The sequence below is a fragment of the Ahaetulla prasina genome, chromosome 13 (assembly GCF_028640845.1).
Source record: "Ahaetulla prasina isolate Xishuangbanna chromosome 13, ASM2864084v1, whole genome shotgun sequence".
NCBI classification, from domain to species: domain Eukaryota; kingdom Metazoa; phylum Chordata; class Lepidosauria; order Squamata; family Colubridae; genus Ahaetulla; species Ahaetulla prasina.
Genome location: NC_080551.1, coordinates 2,336,392 through 2,351,128, shown reverse-complemented (window position 1 = coordinate 2,351,128; position 14,737 = coordinate 2,336,392). Strand labels below are relative to the sequence as shown.

Sequence of the window (14,737 nt, the reverse complement as noted above, 5' to 3'; positions counted from 1 at the left end):
CTGACATAAGAGGAGGGCAGCAAAATACCCGGTTTGCTCTTCATAATTCTTTCCTAGTCTCTCAATGTGGCTTGATGAGCAGGGCTGTAAAACCCGCGGCCCATGGGCTGGATGCATCACATGCTGGCCATGCCCAAGCCCAGTTTAGCGCAGGGGGGGGGTGAAATCCAGATATGTCATATGACGCTGCCATGACAACACAACACAAGTTTGACATCCCTGTTATAGAGGGACTGTGACTTGGGAGATAAGGAAAGGCAGGGGTAAGGAGTATCTTGTGATTGGGGAAATATATAAAATCTGTAAAATAGGACATCACTGGTGAGACTTTTCAGTTCCATGAAGGATTCCAGCTACTTTCTTGCCAATTTCAAGACTGCTTCCATTTTTACCCTACTAATTTTTTCAGTGGTAGAGAATCACATACTTCTTTCTTTGAAATATAATCTCATTTTAAATTTCCTTGAAGTTATGTTCATCTTAAATCCCAGCTGTTCCTGCTAGGACCAGATTCTCTCTTTGCAGTTAGCCAGCAACGAATGCAGACTCTGGAAAGGCTTGTTCCCCAGCTGGACTAAGAACTCTTGCTTTGGGAGAACTATTATTATCACTGGAAGACAAGTTAGTGTGGAAGGTAAAAATCTGTCCATCGCCCCACCCACAGGAGGAAGCATGGCCTGGAAGAGCAGGACCCAACGCCCATTGCTTGTGTTGGCTGCTAGCAAAGAGGGCAATTTGCATCTTGTCCATACCACTCCTAGGGTCCTCATCCACAAATTTCCATATAAGAGAAAGCTGACTTCTTGATTGGCAGCCAGATTCACACTGCAGTCAATTGAAATCACGTCACAATTACTGTAGTTCTGGAACAAAAAAGACAAGTGAAGGTTGGTGGAATGTAAGATATTGGCCCATTTTCCCCCCTTTAACCTGGAAGTTCTTTGACTGATGAAATTTCCTTCAAAATGGCTGCATGAACTCATCTGAACATTTATCTGAGGCCAACTACATGAGGCTGTGGGTGAGGTCATCTGACAGTTTGTGCGATCGCGTGAAAAGCATGTGCACGAAGCGAACCGGTGGTAAAACTGGTTGGAGCCCACCACTGGTGAACAGAATATATGAATAATGATCAGTGAAGGTTGTGGACCCTCATCTACCAGACTGGAGAGAGTGAATGGCCCACAGTCTCCCAAAGAGCTTCTAAGGTTGAGGAGGGAACTAAACCTGGTAGGCTTTTCCATTCCTAGTCCAGCATCTTCGCCATGTTATTTTTTGCACATATGGACAGTATGTGCCTATACTATATATTATATGTTAGAGTCTATAAGCCTATGAGTGTGTTAGATTCTGTGAGCCATGGTGGCACAGTGGTGACTGCCGGCTACCTGAAATGTGGCAGTTCAAATCTCACCAGGCTCAAGTTGACTCAGCCTTCCCTCCTTCCGAGGTGGGTAAAATAAGGACCCAGATGGTTGGGGGTAAGAGGCTGACTCTGTAAACCGCTTAGAGAGGGCTGTAAAGCACAGATAAAGTGGTATATAAGTGTAAGTGCTATTGGTATTGCTACAACTTATTCAGAATCAAATGGCATTTGCTCCTCCTCTTGGATTAACCTGGCCAAATTCCAGCAGACAGATGCAAACATTTACATGTCATGAGTTGCTACAGTTAGGAGAGAAGTCTTGCTAATCTTTGAGGGTTTGGAGGGAGAGTAGACCTTTTTTTTTAAAGTACAAATTTTGTGCTCCTTGTTGAGAAACTTTCTTTTTTTATTATTGAAAATGTTTTAACAAACAAAAACATTTTTCCCCCTTTTTCCCCCCCTCCCTCCCACAAAACCCCCTTCCCCCCTCCCTTCCCCCCCCCCGCTTCCCGGGTCAATCACAAGGTATTGTTATACATAAACCAAACATAGAGTAAAATTTTCCCTTTTAATCTAATTAACCTCATCCAAATCTTTTCATTTCCCAACCCCCCCATTACATAAAATAATACTTCCTAATTATTCAAAGGCAATCTGATATTTCTTAATCTGATATCTGTTTTGTAAATAATCAATCCATTTTTTCCATTCAATTAAATATCTTTCCTGCGTATTGTCTTTCAAAAAAGCTGAGATTTTAGCCATCTCAGCCAAATTAGTAACTTTCAATATCCATTCTTTATTTATTTATTTATTTATTTATTATTCGAATTTATATACCGCCCTATCTCCCAAAGGACTCAGGGCGGTTTACAGGCATATAAAACATCAATATCAATATACAAATTAAAATAATCCTTAAAAAACTTATTCTAGCGCCCGAATTATTAAAAATATAAATATAAATATCAAATATAAATATTAAAATCAATTTAAAACCCCTCTAAATTTAAAAAATCTAAGCCAGTCCTGCACAGATGAATAAATGTGTCTTGAGCTCGCGACGGAAGGTTCGAAGGTCAGGAAGTTGACGGAGTCCTGGGGGGAGTTCGTTCCAGAGGGTGGGAGCCCCCACAGAGAAGGCCCTTCCCCTGGGCGTCGCCAACCGACACTGCCTAGCTGACGGCACCCTGAGGTAACTCTTGTTACCTATTGTAATCTATTGTATCTATTGTAGGTAACTCTTTTTTCTTCCAATATTGTCCAATCAACAGCCTTGCTGCTGTTATTAAATTCAGAATCAGTTTAGTCTCAATCCCTGTACAATTCGTTATAATTCCCAAAAGGAAAAATTGCGGCAGGAACTTTATCTTCTTCTTCAGGACATTTTGAATAATCCACCAAATTCTTATCCAAAAGGCCTTAATTTTCTTGCACGTCCACCAAATATGAAAATATGTAGCGTCATCACAGTCACACCTCCAACATTTCGCTTGGATATCAGGATACATACATGATAATTTTCTGGGATCTAAGTGCCATCTATAAAACATCTTATAAAAATTTTCCCTTAAATTCTGTGCTTGTGTAAACTTAACATTTCTAACCCAGATTTTCTCCCATGTTTCCAACATTATTGGTTCCTGAATATTCTGTGCCCATTTTATCATACAGTCCTTTACCAAATCCTTTTCCGAATCTATTTCAAGCAACACATTGTACAATCTCTTTATATGCTCCTGGGTCTGATTTCTAATTTGCTTTATTAAATTTCCCTCCCCTTGCATTATACCAATTTTTTGATCTTCTTTCCATCTAGCACTTAGTTGCCCATATTGAAACCAAGATTGAGAAACTTTCAAATGAGAGAACTGATGAAAGGTTATCAGGTTTATATCAAGCACCACTGAAGCTAATTTTGAACTGGGAAGGGAGGGAACTATCCAGGAAGTCATTTTATCAGCATCACTGGCAAGCCCTTCAAAGCTGGACTGCTCATCTGATAAACTGTGGTCAAAAAATAGGGAAATGCACATAGCAAAGGGCAAGACAGACCTCGGGATCGCTCCCTAAAGCATAGTAATTGGTTAGCCACTGATAAATACTTCCTGTCATTGGAAGATAGAATATCACTCTCCACTATATAGAAAAGGGAAAGTAATCAGGCAGAGTGCCTCTCCTTCTGCAGCTCTCCAAAGGTCTAGAGTTGGTTGTCAGTGTTTCAGAGGGTTACTCTTTGTTGTGCAGCCTGACACAGCACAGTTGCGCTCAGGACGTGGCTACAGAACCTTCACCACAATGCTGTGATACTGAATGGGCTCACCAGCTGGGGATGACGGCCTAAATCCTCATCTGAGGGTGTCATTCGATAGTCTGTGTTATTGCCTCCAATATTGCACATCATACCATTCTATAAGAGAGAGAGAGAAAGAGAGAGAGAGAGTCTGAAGTCATTAATCAAATAAACACATGCCTTGGTTTATTTTGAGGTCTGGGCCTCGAGGGGATCTGCAAAACCAACGCTGTGACTTTAAGGAGACAGGCATTCTTCCTCCACAATCACTCAAGAAAAATGTGATTACACCCTTACAATCCATTGTTAAATGCTACTTTGGCCACGAAAGCTCTTGGATCTCTTCTCTTGGGGTCTTAATAACTTCCATCTGCCCAGCTTGTACAAAGGAATACTATAGAATACAAGGGCCTTTTTCAGTTCCAAATAGCAAGAAAATCCAACTCATGGTGAGCCATTAGACAGTTTTCTGTCTATCTAGTTCCACTTTGGACCTTCTCTGACAGCTGCTGGAATTATACCTTTCAACACTGCATGATTTCATTGTTTTTTTTAAAACTATTTACTGTACTTTTTTCACAATTGTCAGATCATTTTTGGTTTTTTGAAGCGGCTCCCATCACTTTGGGGCAGAACTATTCCAAATTGTTCCAAAACACAAAACAAGAAAAAAAAATGGTTTAAATTACAAGGAAGATTTTGAATGAATATCCATGAAAGATTTCCAAATTGATAAGACTCGTTCAACAATAGAAACCGCTGCCTCAAGATGGAGTGGTGGCTTTAAACAGAGACTGGCCTGCTGCCTGTCAAAGATGGCGTAGTTGTGAATTCATTCCTCGGGCAAGGGATTAGAAGGGATTAGACCAGGTGATCTCAATACCTATCTTCCTCTCCTATGAACTGTTTGGGCAAAGCACCAGTAATTGGAGGAGGTCTGGTGGCCTGGGCACAGCTACAATAGCAGCAGGAACTTTGTGGGCATTCTAGTCCATGCCAAAACCAGCATTTCCTCTCCATTAGCATGAAGACCATCCAGAAAGAACCAGGCTGGTTATGGGCGTTGCTGGTCTCAGGAAAGATCGCCATTGGTTGGCACATTTACCAGATGAGTGACGTTGAGAATTCTTTTTTTTTTTTTTTTTTTGCAAAAATTTTTTATTTTTCCATAATAATTCCCACAATTTGACCAGTGTACAATACAATCACTTATCCAACAATCAGTCCTATACTCAAATTATACTCAGTCAGGGCTGCTCGACTGCCACTCCCCCCTTTAATCCTTTCTTCCCTTCTCATCCTTCTTAAACTTCCCCCACCACCTTCTCCTCGCTTTCCTACTTCCCCTCCTCTTTCCCACTTCTCACTACCATCCTTTCTAACCCTCTATCTCCTTCTTCTCCTCCTCCTTTCCTTTCTTCTTCCTTCCTTCTTTCCTCCCTACCCACCTACCTACCCACCTTCTTCCTTCTTTACTCCTCTTTCCTTACCCTTTCCTTCGGGAGTGTTTGCCGAGCAGTCCCGACATTACACCATTCCAACTTGTTTAATTCTACCATTATTCCTGTACAATGGCAACCAATCAATTTATAGTCTTCCCCTTCCCCGCCTCCTTCCCCCCCCCCCGAGACTTCCCAGAACAGAATACAGGGTATTGTAACTAACAAACATAATCTAAAATATAACATAAAACATATTCCATTTCACACCATCACACTATCAATTCCCTTCTTTCTTAAACTAATACATAATAATTCCTAACTTCACTCAAAAACTAATTGATATTTTTTAATCTGATACTTATTTTGAATATAATCAATCCACTTCCTCCATTCCAATATATATTTTTCTTGTGTACAGTCTTTCAAGTAGGCAGAAATTTTTGCCATTTCTGCTAAATTTGATACTTTACTAATCCATTCTCCAATTGTGGGTAAGTCTTCTTTCTTCCAATATTGTGCAATCAATAATCTTGCAGCAGTTATTAAATTCAGAACAGTTGACTTTAATTGTTTTGCTGCCATCTCTTAAAATTTCTCTTTAACTTAATATTACGTATAAACCTTTTAAGTCTTTTTTTTTTCCAGTCTCAGTATCTCTTCTCCCTTCTCATTACAATGTTTAAAAAAAAAATTTTTTTTCCAGCTGGCCTCAGCTATAAACAACAGACAGTGAGACTTGTAACACTTTCGTTTTCAACTGTGTAGCTCATTAAAGAACGATCGGCATTTTCACTTTGAAATCAGATCCAAAACTTAAAAAAAAAAATAACAGGGAATTGATTGATTACTTGCTTTTATAATTAGAGCTCTCCTGTTTCTGTTCAGTCCGGTATTATCTTCTTTAAGTTAAAATTGGTCCCGGCTAATATTATGTATAAACCTTTTAAGTCTTTTTTTTTTTTTAAATCAGTCTCAATATCTCGATTTCTTCTCCCTTCTCATTACAATGTTTTTTAAAAAAATTTCCAGCTGGCCTTCAGCAATAAACAGTAGACAGAGAATTGTAACACTTTCGTTTTCAACTGCGTAGCTCATTAAAGAACGATCGCCATTTTCACTTTGAAGTCAAGTCCAAAACTTAAAAAAAAAATAATAACAGGGAATTGATTGATTACTTGCTTTTATAATTAGAGCTCTCCTGTTTCTGTTCAGTCCGGTATTATCTTCTTTAAGTTAAAATTGGTCCCGGCTAATATTACGTATAAACCTTTTAAGTCTTTTTTTTTTTTAAATCAGTCTCAATATCTCGATTTCTTCTCCCTTCTCATTACAATGTTTTTAAAAAAATTTCCAGCTGGCCTTCAGCAATAAACAGTAGACAGAGAATTGTAACACTTTCGTTTTCAACTGCGTAGCTCATTAAAGAACGATCGCCATTTTCACTTTGAAGTCAAGTCCAAAACTTAAAAAAAAAATAATAACAGGGAATTGATTGATTACTTGCTTTTATAATTAGAGCTCTCCTGTTTCTGTTCAGTCCGGTATTATCTTCTTTAAGTTAAAATTGGTCCCGGAAGTTGGTCGCGGCAATTAGGTCTGCCGGAGCAGGAAAAAAGCCTCAGATCTGGAGCACTTTGAAGTTCTGAGGGGGCTTAACCCTTCGAGCCCCCTGGTATCTTCCAGGAGCTCTAGGGAAGCTCTACCTCTGCTTCCTTTTGCTCACCACCGCTTCTTCTCCCGAAGAGGGGGGTTTCCGAACTGCTGGACAGCTGATTGTCGCTGTCTTAGCAGTCCAACATGATCCAGAGGTTGGTGACCAGAAAGATCACCTCCATTGCCAACGGAGCCAACCAGGAAGTACGTTGAGAATTCTTATGATCTCTTTTGCTTTCCTTTTCTAGGCCTCAGAAGGCTTCAGTGCAAAGCTAAGTATACCCTAAAGTTATAAACTTGTGTATTCTAAATAAAATGGTTGATTCATATTTTCTGAAATTTGCCGTGGGCAAATTTTGAGAAGATTCTATTTTAAAGGGGAAGGGGAAACCTTGAAATCCTTGCCTGTTTTCCCTGTTCCAGAAGAAATATCTTAACATGAAATTACAAAAAAGCTAAAGCTTTGTAATTTGGGGTTTTGCTTCAATTTTTTGTAACAGTGATCTGTCATCGCTTCTGTAAATAAAACTGGGAAAGGAAAGGGAGAAGGGGCAGCCATTGGGGTGGGGACTCCAAAAGTCAAAATGGACAGCTGTGACAGTGGGATCAAAAGCCCACCTCCTTTTTACCTGCATTGTGATGCACATGAAAAAGGCAATAGGCTTTGGTCCAAAAGTTGAGGAGTGCCCTGAAGGAAAGCATCTCTCTCTTGCAGAAGCTGAGAAAGTATCCCATGGCTGGGTTCATACCATTCAATCCAGTTACTGAATTAGCTTCATTTTTTAATGGGTTTACTACATTATAAATGATAAAATGAACCAACATACTAATATACACAAACCCCCCAAAACTAAGCTAAACTAAAAAACACAATAAAAACTAACCATATCTGGCATGTTGTGTGAATGTGGCTGCTTTCACTGACCTGCATGTAGGTGGCTGGGGAAAGCGAGGCAGGGCTGTAGCCTGTCACTAAGGAGACAATGACATGTGCCCATCTGAGAAGGAAAATGCCATCTCCGACTGTCACCTGCATTCCTTAGCTAGGTAGGTGACGTGCTTTCTCTTGAGGTATCTGATTGATACCTCATATCTTGAGGTTCCCTAATACCAAAATAATAAGTAGGAACTCTGGCTACCTCTGGTCCATGGAAGCCGGTTAGCTGCAGAAGGCGATTCCCTCCTCGTGTGGCCACGGGGACTGTGATCTTGATAACTATCCCATCCACAGGGAAGAGGCCCAGATTCTGTAGCTGAAAGGAAAAAAGCAGCATGAGACCCTCTTCTGCAAGAAGCCATCTCCCCTTCCCAATAGGTTTCTTAGAACAAAAATGAATTTACCTTAAAAGTGCAATTAAACGGTGGGCCGATTCTATCATATGTCTGCAGAGAATTGTTGGGCTCGATTTCATAATAGTTCTGGCTGGAACTCCTGAACAGCAGCAAAAAAAAGGAGAACCCAATCAAAATAAAAACTGATCCCACTTCTCAGAAGGCACCACCATTTTCAGAATGATGAATTATGTCAGCACAAAACTCACTCTGTACGTATCCAAAATACCTGGTGAAAAGGAGATCAGTTTCATATTTCAGCTGAAATTTGAGGAGAGCAGAATTGTCCTCTTTCGTGGTTTCTTGTTCTTCACTGTCACTAAAATGTGGAAATGGAACCAGAGATGCATTTAGAGACCATCCCGTAAGAAAGGTACAATGTTGACTGGTCATAAAGTGATAGCTGCATCTCCTAGGGGAGGCAGTGACTCCTAACAGGATCTCACTGATTTTTACTATGAGACGTTAAACTCATAAACAGACACCCACCAACCCACCCACCCAGCTCAGTTTTTCCTTTGTGCCATTAATGCCTATATTTGCTCTGGTCTCCTTCCCAAGGGTAGCAATTTCTGTCAATTGAAGTCTTGGTGATTTTGGCAGGAGGCAGCGCATTCCCTTGCCAGTGCTATCCTGGCTTAATAAGCGCATTACAGGCATGTCAAAGCTGATCTCTGCTTCATATGAGTCAACATTCCTAGCTGAAGCAAGGAGAAAAATGTGTTTTTTTTCCACCACTGGCTGGAATTATGGATTTCATATTATCCTGGGATCTTTTCCATCTGCAATTTGCTTGACTTGCTACTTTTTCAGAAAATGCAGCTAGGGAGTTGCAACTTAAACACACCAACTTTTCTTCTTATTAGAAAAGAGAGACAAACTTGCTCTTGTGAGAGTGACATAAAATTGCATTAAGTTAAAAAAACTAAGCTGCAGCTTCTGGGGACATCATTAACACATGTTTTCCTGACAACAGTATGGCGATGGTTTGCCATGGCCTCTTCCAGCTTCAGTTATGCTGTGTGAAAAGAAACAATGTCTAGAATTTGAGAAAAAATTGGAAAGAGATCAGCCAAAACTGGATATAAATATTCACTTTCTTTTAGCTGTGATGGGCAAAACTCCTTCTTCAGCCTTATGTTTCGCTTCCCTTGTGTATTTTTATTCCTGAAAGGCAGAATACAAATAAAGGATAACTACTCTCCAAGTTGGAAAAATTGCTCAGCATTGTGAATCCCTGTTGCTTAAGAATAGAGTTAGAAGGAAGCTCAGGGGTTCTCAAGTCCTAAGGATTCTTAGTCCCATAGTTTAATGTCCCATGGTTTGTTTCACTGGTAGCAACAGTTTGCATATATTATTGTGCTGCTTTCAAATTATAACAAGGCATTATGAATATCATTGGCTGAGTATTTTCCTCATATGAGTTTGTATCTGGGAGTGGGAGATGGTTGCAAACAGCTGTGGTGGCACAGTGGTTAGAAAGCAATGGTTAGAGCCCTGGTAACTCACTGGTTGGTATGCAGCATTGCATGCTAACTGTGCCCACAGCCAACAGTTTGATCCTGACCAGCTCAAGGTTGACTCAGCTTTCCAGCTTTTCAAAGTCAGCAAAATGAGGACCCAGATTGTTGGGGGCAATATGCTGTATTGTACTGCTTAGAGAGGGCTGCCAAGCACTATGAAGGGGTGTGTAAGTCTATGTGCTATTGCTTCTTCTAGGAAAAGTGTACTGTAATTCCCTTTAGGTGAATGGCAAGGCTAATACTTCACTTCTATGAGCTTGTACACTGAACAAATTTTTAAAGAAACGAAAGCTCTGTTTCTTAATAGTGCCATCCTAAGCAATGCATTTGCATTTGAAATAGTATTTATTGCCAGCAAGTCCATTTAATGTGAAAACTTTTCCAAAGGATAAATTAGACCTCTGGGAACTGTCAGTAGGAGTCAGTACAATATCAATATTCTATAGTGGAACTGGACAAACTCCTCATTCCCCAAGAGAAATTTTAATTTCTGAGCATCTCAACAAGTAATCTATATATCCAGGTTATTTTCCAAAGCACCTGAAGGCCAGACAAGGAATAAGGGATAGAAACTGATCAAGGAGAGATTCAACCTAGAAATAAGGAGAAACTTTCTGACGTGAGAACAATCAACCAGTGGAACAGAAGTTGCCTTCAGAAGTTCTGGGAGCTTCATCACGGGAGTCTTTCAAGAAGAGACTGGACTGCCATCTATCAGAAATGGTGTAGGGTCTTCTGCTTGTGCAGGGGGGTGGTTGGACTAGATGACCTTCAAGGTACCTTCCAACTATTCTATTCCTATTCTACAATTGTCTAATTACTTTGCAGTACTTTCTTTTTAACTAGTCCTTGAGATGTAGCTTTGGCGTTCTTGGATGTATCTGCTGAACTAGGGTTTGCAGGGGTCTGATGATGTCCAGCCCAGATCAGAATTCCAGGCAGAAGACGGCATGTGGCCTATTGCCCTCCCAAACTTTTGACACCCATGTTTCCAAGAAGTGTTTTCATGGCAAAGAAAAAAAATCACCTGAGGAAGGAACATGGCTGACAGCTGTCTTGCAACAGAAGGGGGAAACCAGGAAGAGTTACAAAGGGTCAGAAATCTAATCTATGGGTTGTGAGGGGTGGGTGAGAGGAAAAAAAACCAAATGATCAGGACTGGGTGATGGAAAAAGTAAAAAAATAATTACTAACCTGCTGGCATTCAAAAATATCTCCAAGTTTTGGAGAAAAATTGACTTTTTGAACTCGAAATCCAAGCGAAAAGCAACCTGTAGAGATCAGAACAGATTTAGGACATTAAAAAAAGTACTTCTGCTAGTATTCTCTTTATATGCTACCATTATGCTACCACTTTATAATGCCTTGGTAAAACCACACATGGATTACTGCATCTAATTTTGGTCACCATAATATAAAAAAGATGACGAGACTCTGGAAAGAGTGCAGAGAAGGGCAACAAAGGTGATTGGGGGGACTGAAGACTAAAATATATGAAGAACGGTTGCAGGAATTGCGTATGTTCAGTCTAGTGAAAAGAAGGAGTAGGGGGTGACTTAGCAGTATTCCATTATTTGAGAGGCTGCCATAAAGAAGAGGGGGGGTCAACTTATTTTCCAAAGGTCCAGAAGGCAAGACAAGAAGCAATGAACAAAGAGAGGAGCAACCTAGAACTAAGGACAGTAAGAACATTCAGCCAACTGGATTGTTTGCCTTCTGAAGTTGTGGGTGCTCCATCACTGGAAGCTTTTTAGAAGGGACTGGACAACCATTTGTCTAAAATGGTCTAGGGTCTCCTGCTTGAGCAGAGAGTTGGACTAGAAGATCTCCAAGGTTCCTTCCAACCCTTATGCTGTTATAATCTCTGGTGAACCACCTTAAGTCCCAGGCTGGTAGGCCATGTGATTGTTTTTACTCTGTTTCTTAGTAGACTTACCCTGTGGTGAGTCTAACATTTGAGGGAAGGGAAGAGTGTATAACATAATTGCAAAAAGGGTTACGATAAGTATTCCTAGCCTGTTATTGGGATGAATAATGCAAAGTTCTACCCAATCTGATATAGCAGATGAAGATATCCAAAAGTGCATGACGACCTCCAAAGCTGATCTTTCTTTTTAGAAGGAACCTCAAGAAACCTTTTGGTGAGCAGGAATGTCTGCAAGAATGGGGCCAAAATAGTTATCAGTCACAACTGCGTAATTGAAGTACACCTGCAATCCAATGAAAAGGACCAGGGCTTTAATCGTGCTGCTGCAGCTGCCATCTTAACCTTTTTGGCCCACTGTGGATGCCCCTGTTTTCCTTTTAAACCCCTTTGGTTATGGAAAGTCTTTTTATTATTAATTTTTAAAGAAAGGCCTTGGGAGCATTAAGTCCCTTCTTACCTCCCCACATCACAGTCAACATTGGTCCTTTTTTCTTGTGAATTAAAGAAAAAAACCCAAATCCTATCCTGTAATAGTATCCTTCAACTTCATTTGAAGGAAACTTTAGCTAGTTGCATTTTCTGAACTCTTCTTTATTTGATTCTTTAACAAATGCACTCATTTGGAATCTGTGGTTGTTTTTCATCATAAACCTGTTTCTCATTTTTGCAATTCAGTCAAGATTGGCTTGTTGCAATTTACAGTTAAATTAATTGTTTTATTTCCCCAAACATACATAGAATATTGTACTTTTCTTTGCTGTTACAAATCATTGTACTAGCACAATGTTACATAAAATATTTAGGAAACTGTACTTAGCTTTTACAATTCATTTTCTTAATATAAGGCATTGTTGTACGTATGTCCAAGACAATAGATAGATAGATAGATAGATAGATAGATAGATAGATAGATAGATAGATAGATAGATAGAGATAATAGATTTTGGAAGTGGTTTGGTCTTGCATTCTATATCAAAGGCAAGGCCAAGTCACTTCCAAAATGTATGTATGTATGTATGTATGTATGTATGTATGTATCTATCTATCTATCTATCTATCTATCTATCTATCTATCTATCTATCTATCTATCTATCTATCTATCTATCTATATCATCTAGTGTTTTTACAGCCCTCTCTAAGTGGTTTACAGAGTGAGCCAATAGGTCCTGATTTTATTGACCTCCAAAGGATGGAAGGCTGAGTCAACCTTGAGCCGGTTAGGATCGAACTGCTGGCAGAGAGTTGAATTAGCCTGCAATGCTGCATACTAACCACTGCACCATCACAGCTCCTTCAATGCCCCTTGAAGATGGGCTAGCAATCCCTTGAAACAGGGCATGGTAGTACTTCGTTTACATCTTATTTTGAGGGAAGCAGATTGGAAAAGATGCAGTGCATTTGATTGATTTAATAGTGTTTTTATTTGCCATGGGTGGAGTTGGTTGGCAGTGGTTGCCAAAAATATGTTTTGAGTACATTTGAATTACAATAGTTTGCATATAAATGTGTGTGGGTTGGGAGAAAGCATGCATGCCATTCAGGGCTTTGAAGTAAGTTGTTTATAAATATTTTTTAAAATTAGAAATAAATGAAAAGCTGCTGTACAGTAAAAGAAGCCTTCAATCTCCAAATTCATATATTAGAATATCTGATGCCTATCTCAGTCATTCAGGTCATGGTTGTTCCACAAGTGGTTTTTTTCAAGAGGAAACTGGACTTTCTGGTTTTTCTTTGAAGACGTAGAATATCTGACATTCTGGAGCATCGGTGGATGTGTGTGTGTCAAAAAGTCAGGATGGTGACAACGGCTATGTGATTTCTTCCCACTTTTAATGGCACTGTAAAACTGATGCTGGTGGGATTTTGCTCGCCTTCACATATTTTACAGTTCCCCACCCTTGCCAAAGCAAAGCCATTCTGCCCTCCCAGGCTGCTCCACTTCAGTTCCTGTCTCTTTTTTTGCAAGTTGGAATTAAAAAGAAATAAAACCCATCACGATGCAGCTAGTTGGAGGAGGGTTCTCTTCAGATTTAATCTCTCAGGTATCTCTGGGGCTTGTTTTGAAGCCTATCCAATGGATCCAGCCTTCTTCTCCATTTACTCATGCCCTCCAGCAGGGCTGATAGGGGTTAGGTGGGTGAGTATAAAACCAAAGTAGACAGAACATCTATTTTCATTAGGATCCAGTCTCAACTTCAAGAGAAGCAAGGCTCAATTAACCTATAGCCAGTAGTTCTCACAATATCAGCGATGAGGTGTTGTGTGTTAATATAACCCTATGCAAACACGGCTGTTTAAAATTATTCTCTTCTTCTGGGGATAGTAGTTGATAAAGGATTCTACTATCCTATTGACCTAGTTAAATATGTTGTGAGAACACAGCCAATGTGTGGGCATATAACAGGAAGGAGCACACTGTAGCTCCAGCTCCTTTTTTTCACTCTGGGTGTATCTGTACAATTGTATCATTCAAAATTCCTGCAAAATGCAGAGATGTCCAGCTGACGTCGTGGTGAGATCAAATGTGAGGAGTGGGTCTCTGTGCTCCCATGCAGAGTTCTCCCTGTTGGAGAGCTCCAAAAGGAGCTAAAGCCACCCTGTAGGGATGGTGAAATAAAGAGGGGAGCCCTGCAGGTTGCAGAGAGCTGCAACTCTCCTGCCTGACTCAGGGCTTCTTCCCTCTCAGCCATGATAAGGAGAAGATGCAGCTATTATGGCTGCCATGAAGCTGTGACAGCCGAGGCAACAAAGAAATGTGCAGGAGCGGTGTAGATGAATAGTGACTGGAGCTGGGTGAGAAGATTCCTTTTTTATTTAGACCCTAACTTTAAAAAAAAGCAGAAGAAGAAAATCCAGGAAAAGAGACCTTATTTCTTAAAGTGGTGAATAACCTTAGAGAGAAAAGTCCTAAACCAGAAAGAAAGGAACTAATGGGAGAAAAGGTAAAGACCTTTTAAAACATAGAAATTTGGACTTTTAACTAGGTAAGTGTTGTTCTGGAAAGGCATTATAAAATGCTGGAACTATCTACTTGAATAACTGACTTTGCTCCTTTGCTCCCTTTAAATTTGGATTAATCAATTTGTCAGACTTAAAACAACTTTGAAACCTATACTGAGGGTGCTATCTACTGGTGAATGGAAAACATACCATAGAAGCCTCCAAAATTTCAGATAAGAGAAATAAACAACATCCATCTT

At 40.0% G+C, this 14,737-nt stretch overlaps 1 protein-coding gene across 2 annotated transcripts in view; it reads right to left on the bottom strand.

Annotated features, from left to right (window-relative positions):
• ITGA11 (integrin subunit alpha 11) overlaps positions 1-14,737 on the bottom strand; it is a 127,508-nt gene that overhangs the window by 6,025 nt on the left and 106,746 nt on the right. For both annotated transcript variants that reach the window (XM_058156059.1, XM_058156058.1), the window contains 6 exons: positions 10,804-10,880; positions 8,316-8,405; positions 8,096-8,186; positions 7,894-8,007; positions 3,690-3,776; positions 753-863 (listed from right to left, as the gene is read on the bottom strand). In XM_058156059.1, coding sequence (XP_058012042.1) covers positions 753-863; positions 3,690-3,776; positions 7,894-8,007; positions 8,096-8,186; positions 8,316-8,405; positions 10,804-10,880 — 570 coding nt within the window. The remainder of the gene's footprint in view (positions 1-752; positions 864-3,689; positions 3,777-7,893; positions 8,008-8,095; positions 8,187-8,315; positions 8,406-10,803; positions 10,881-14,737) is intronic.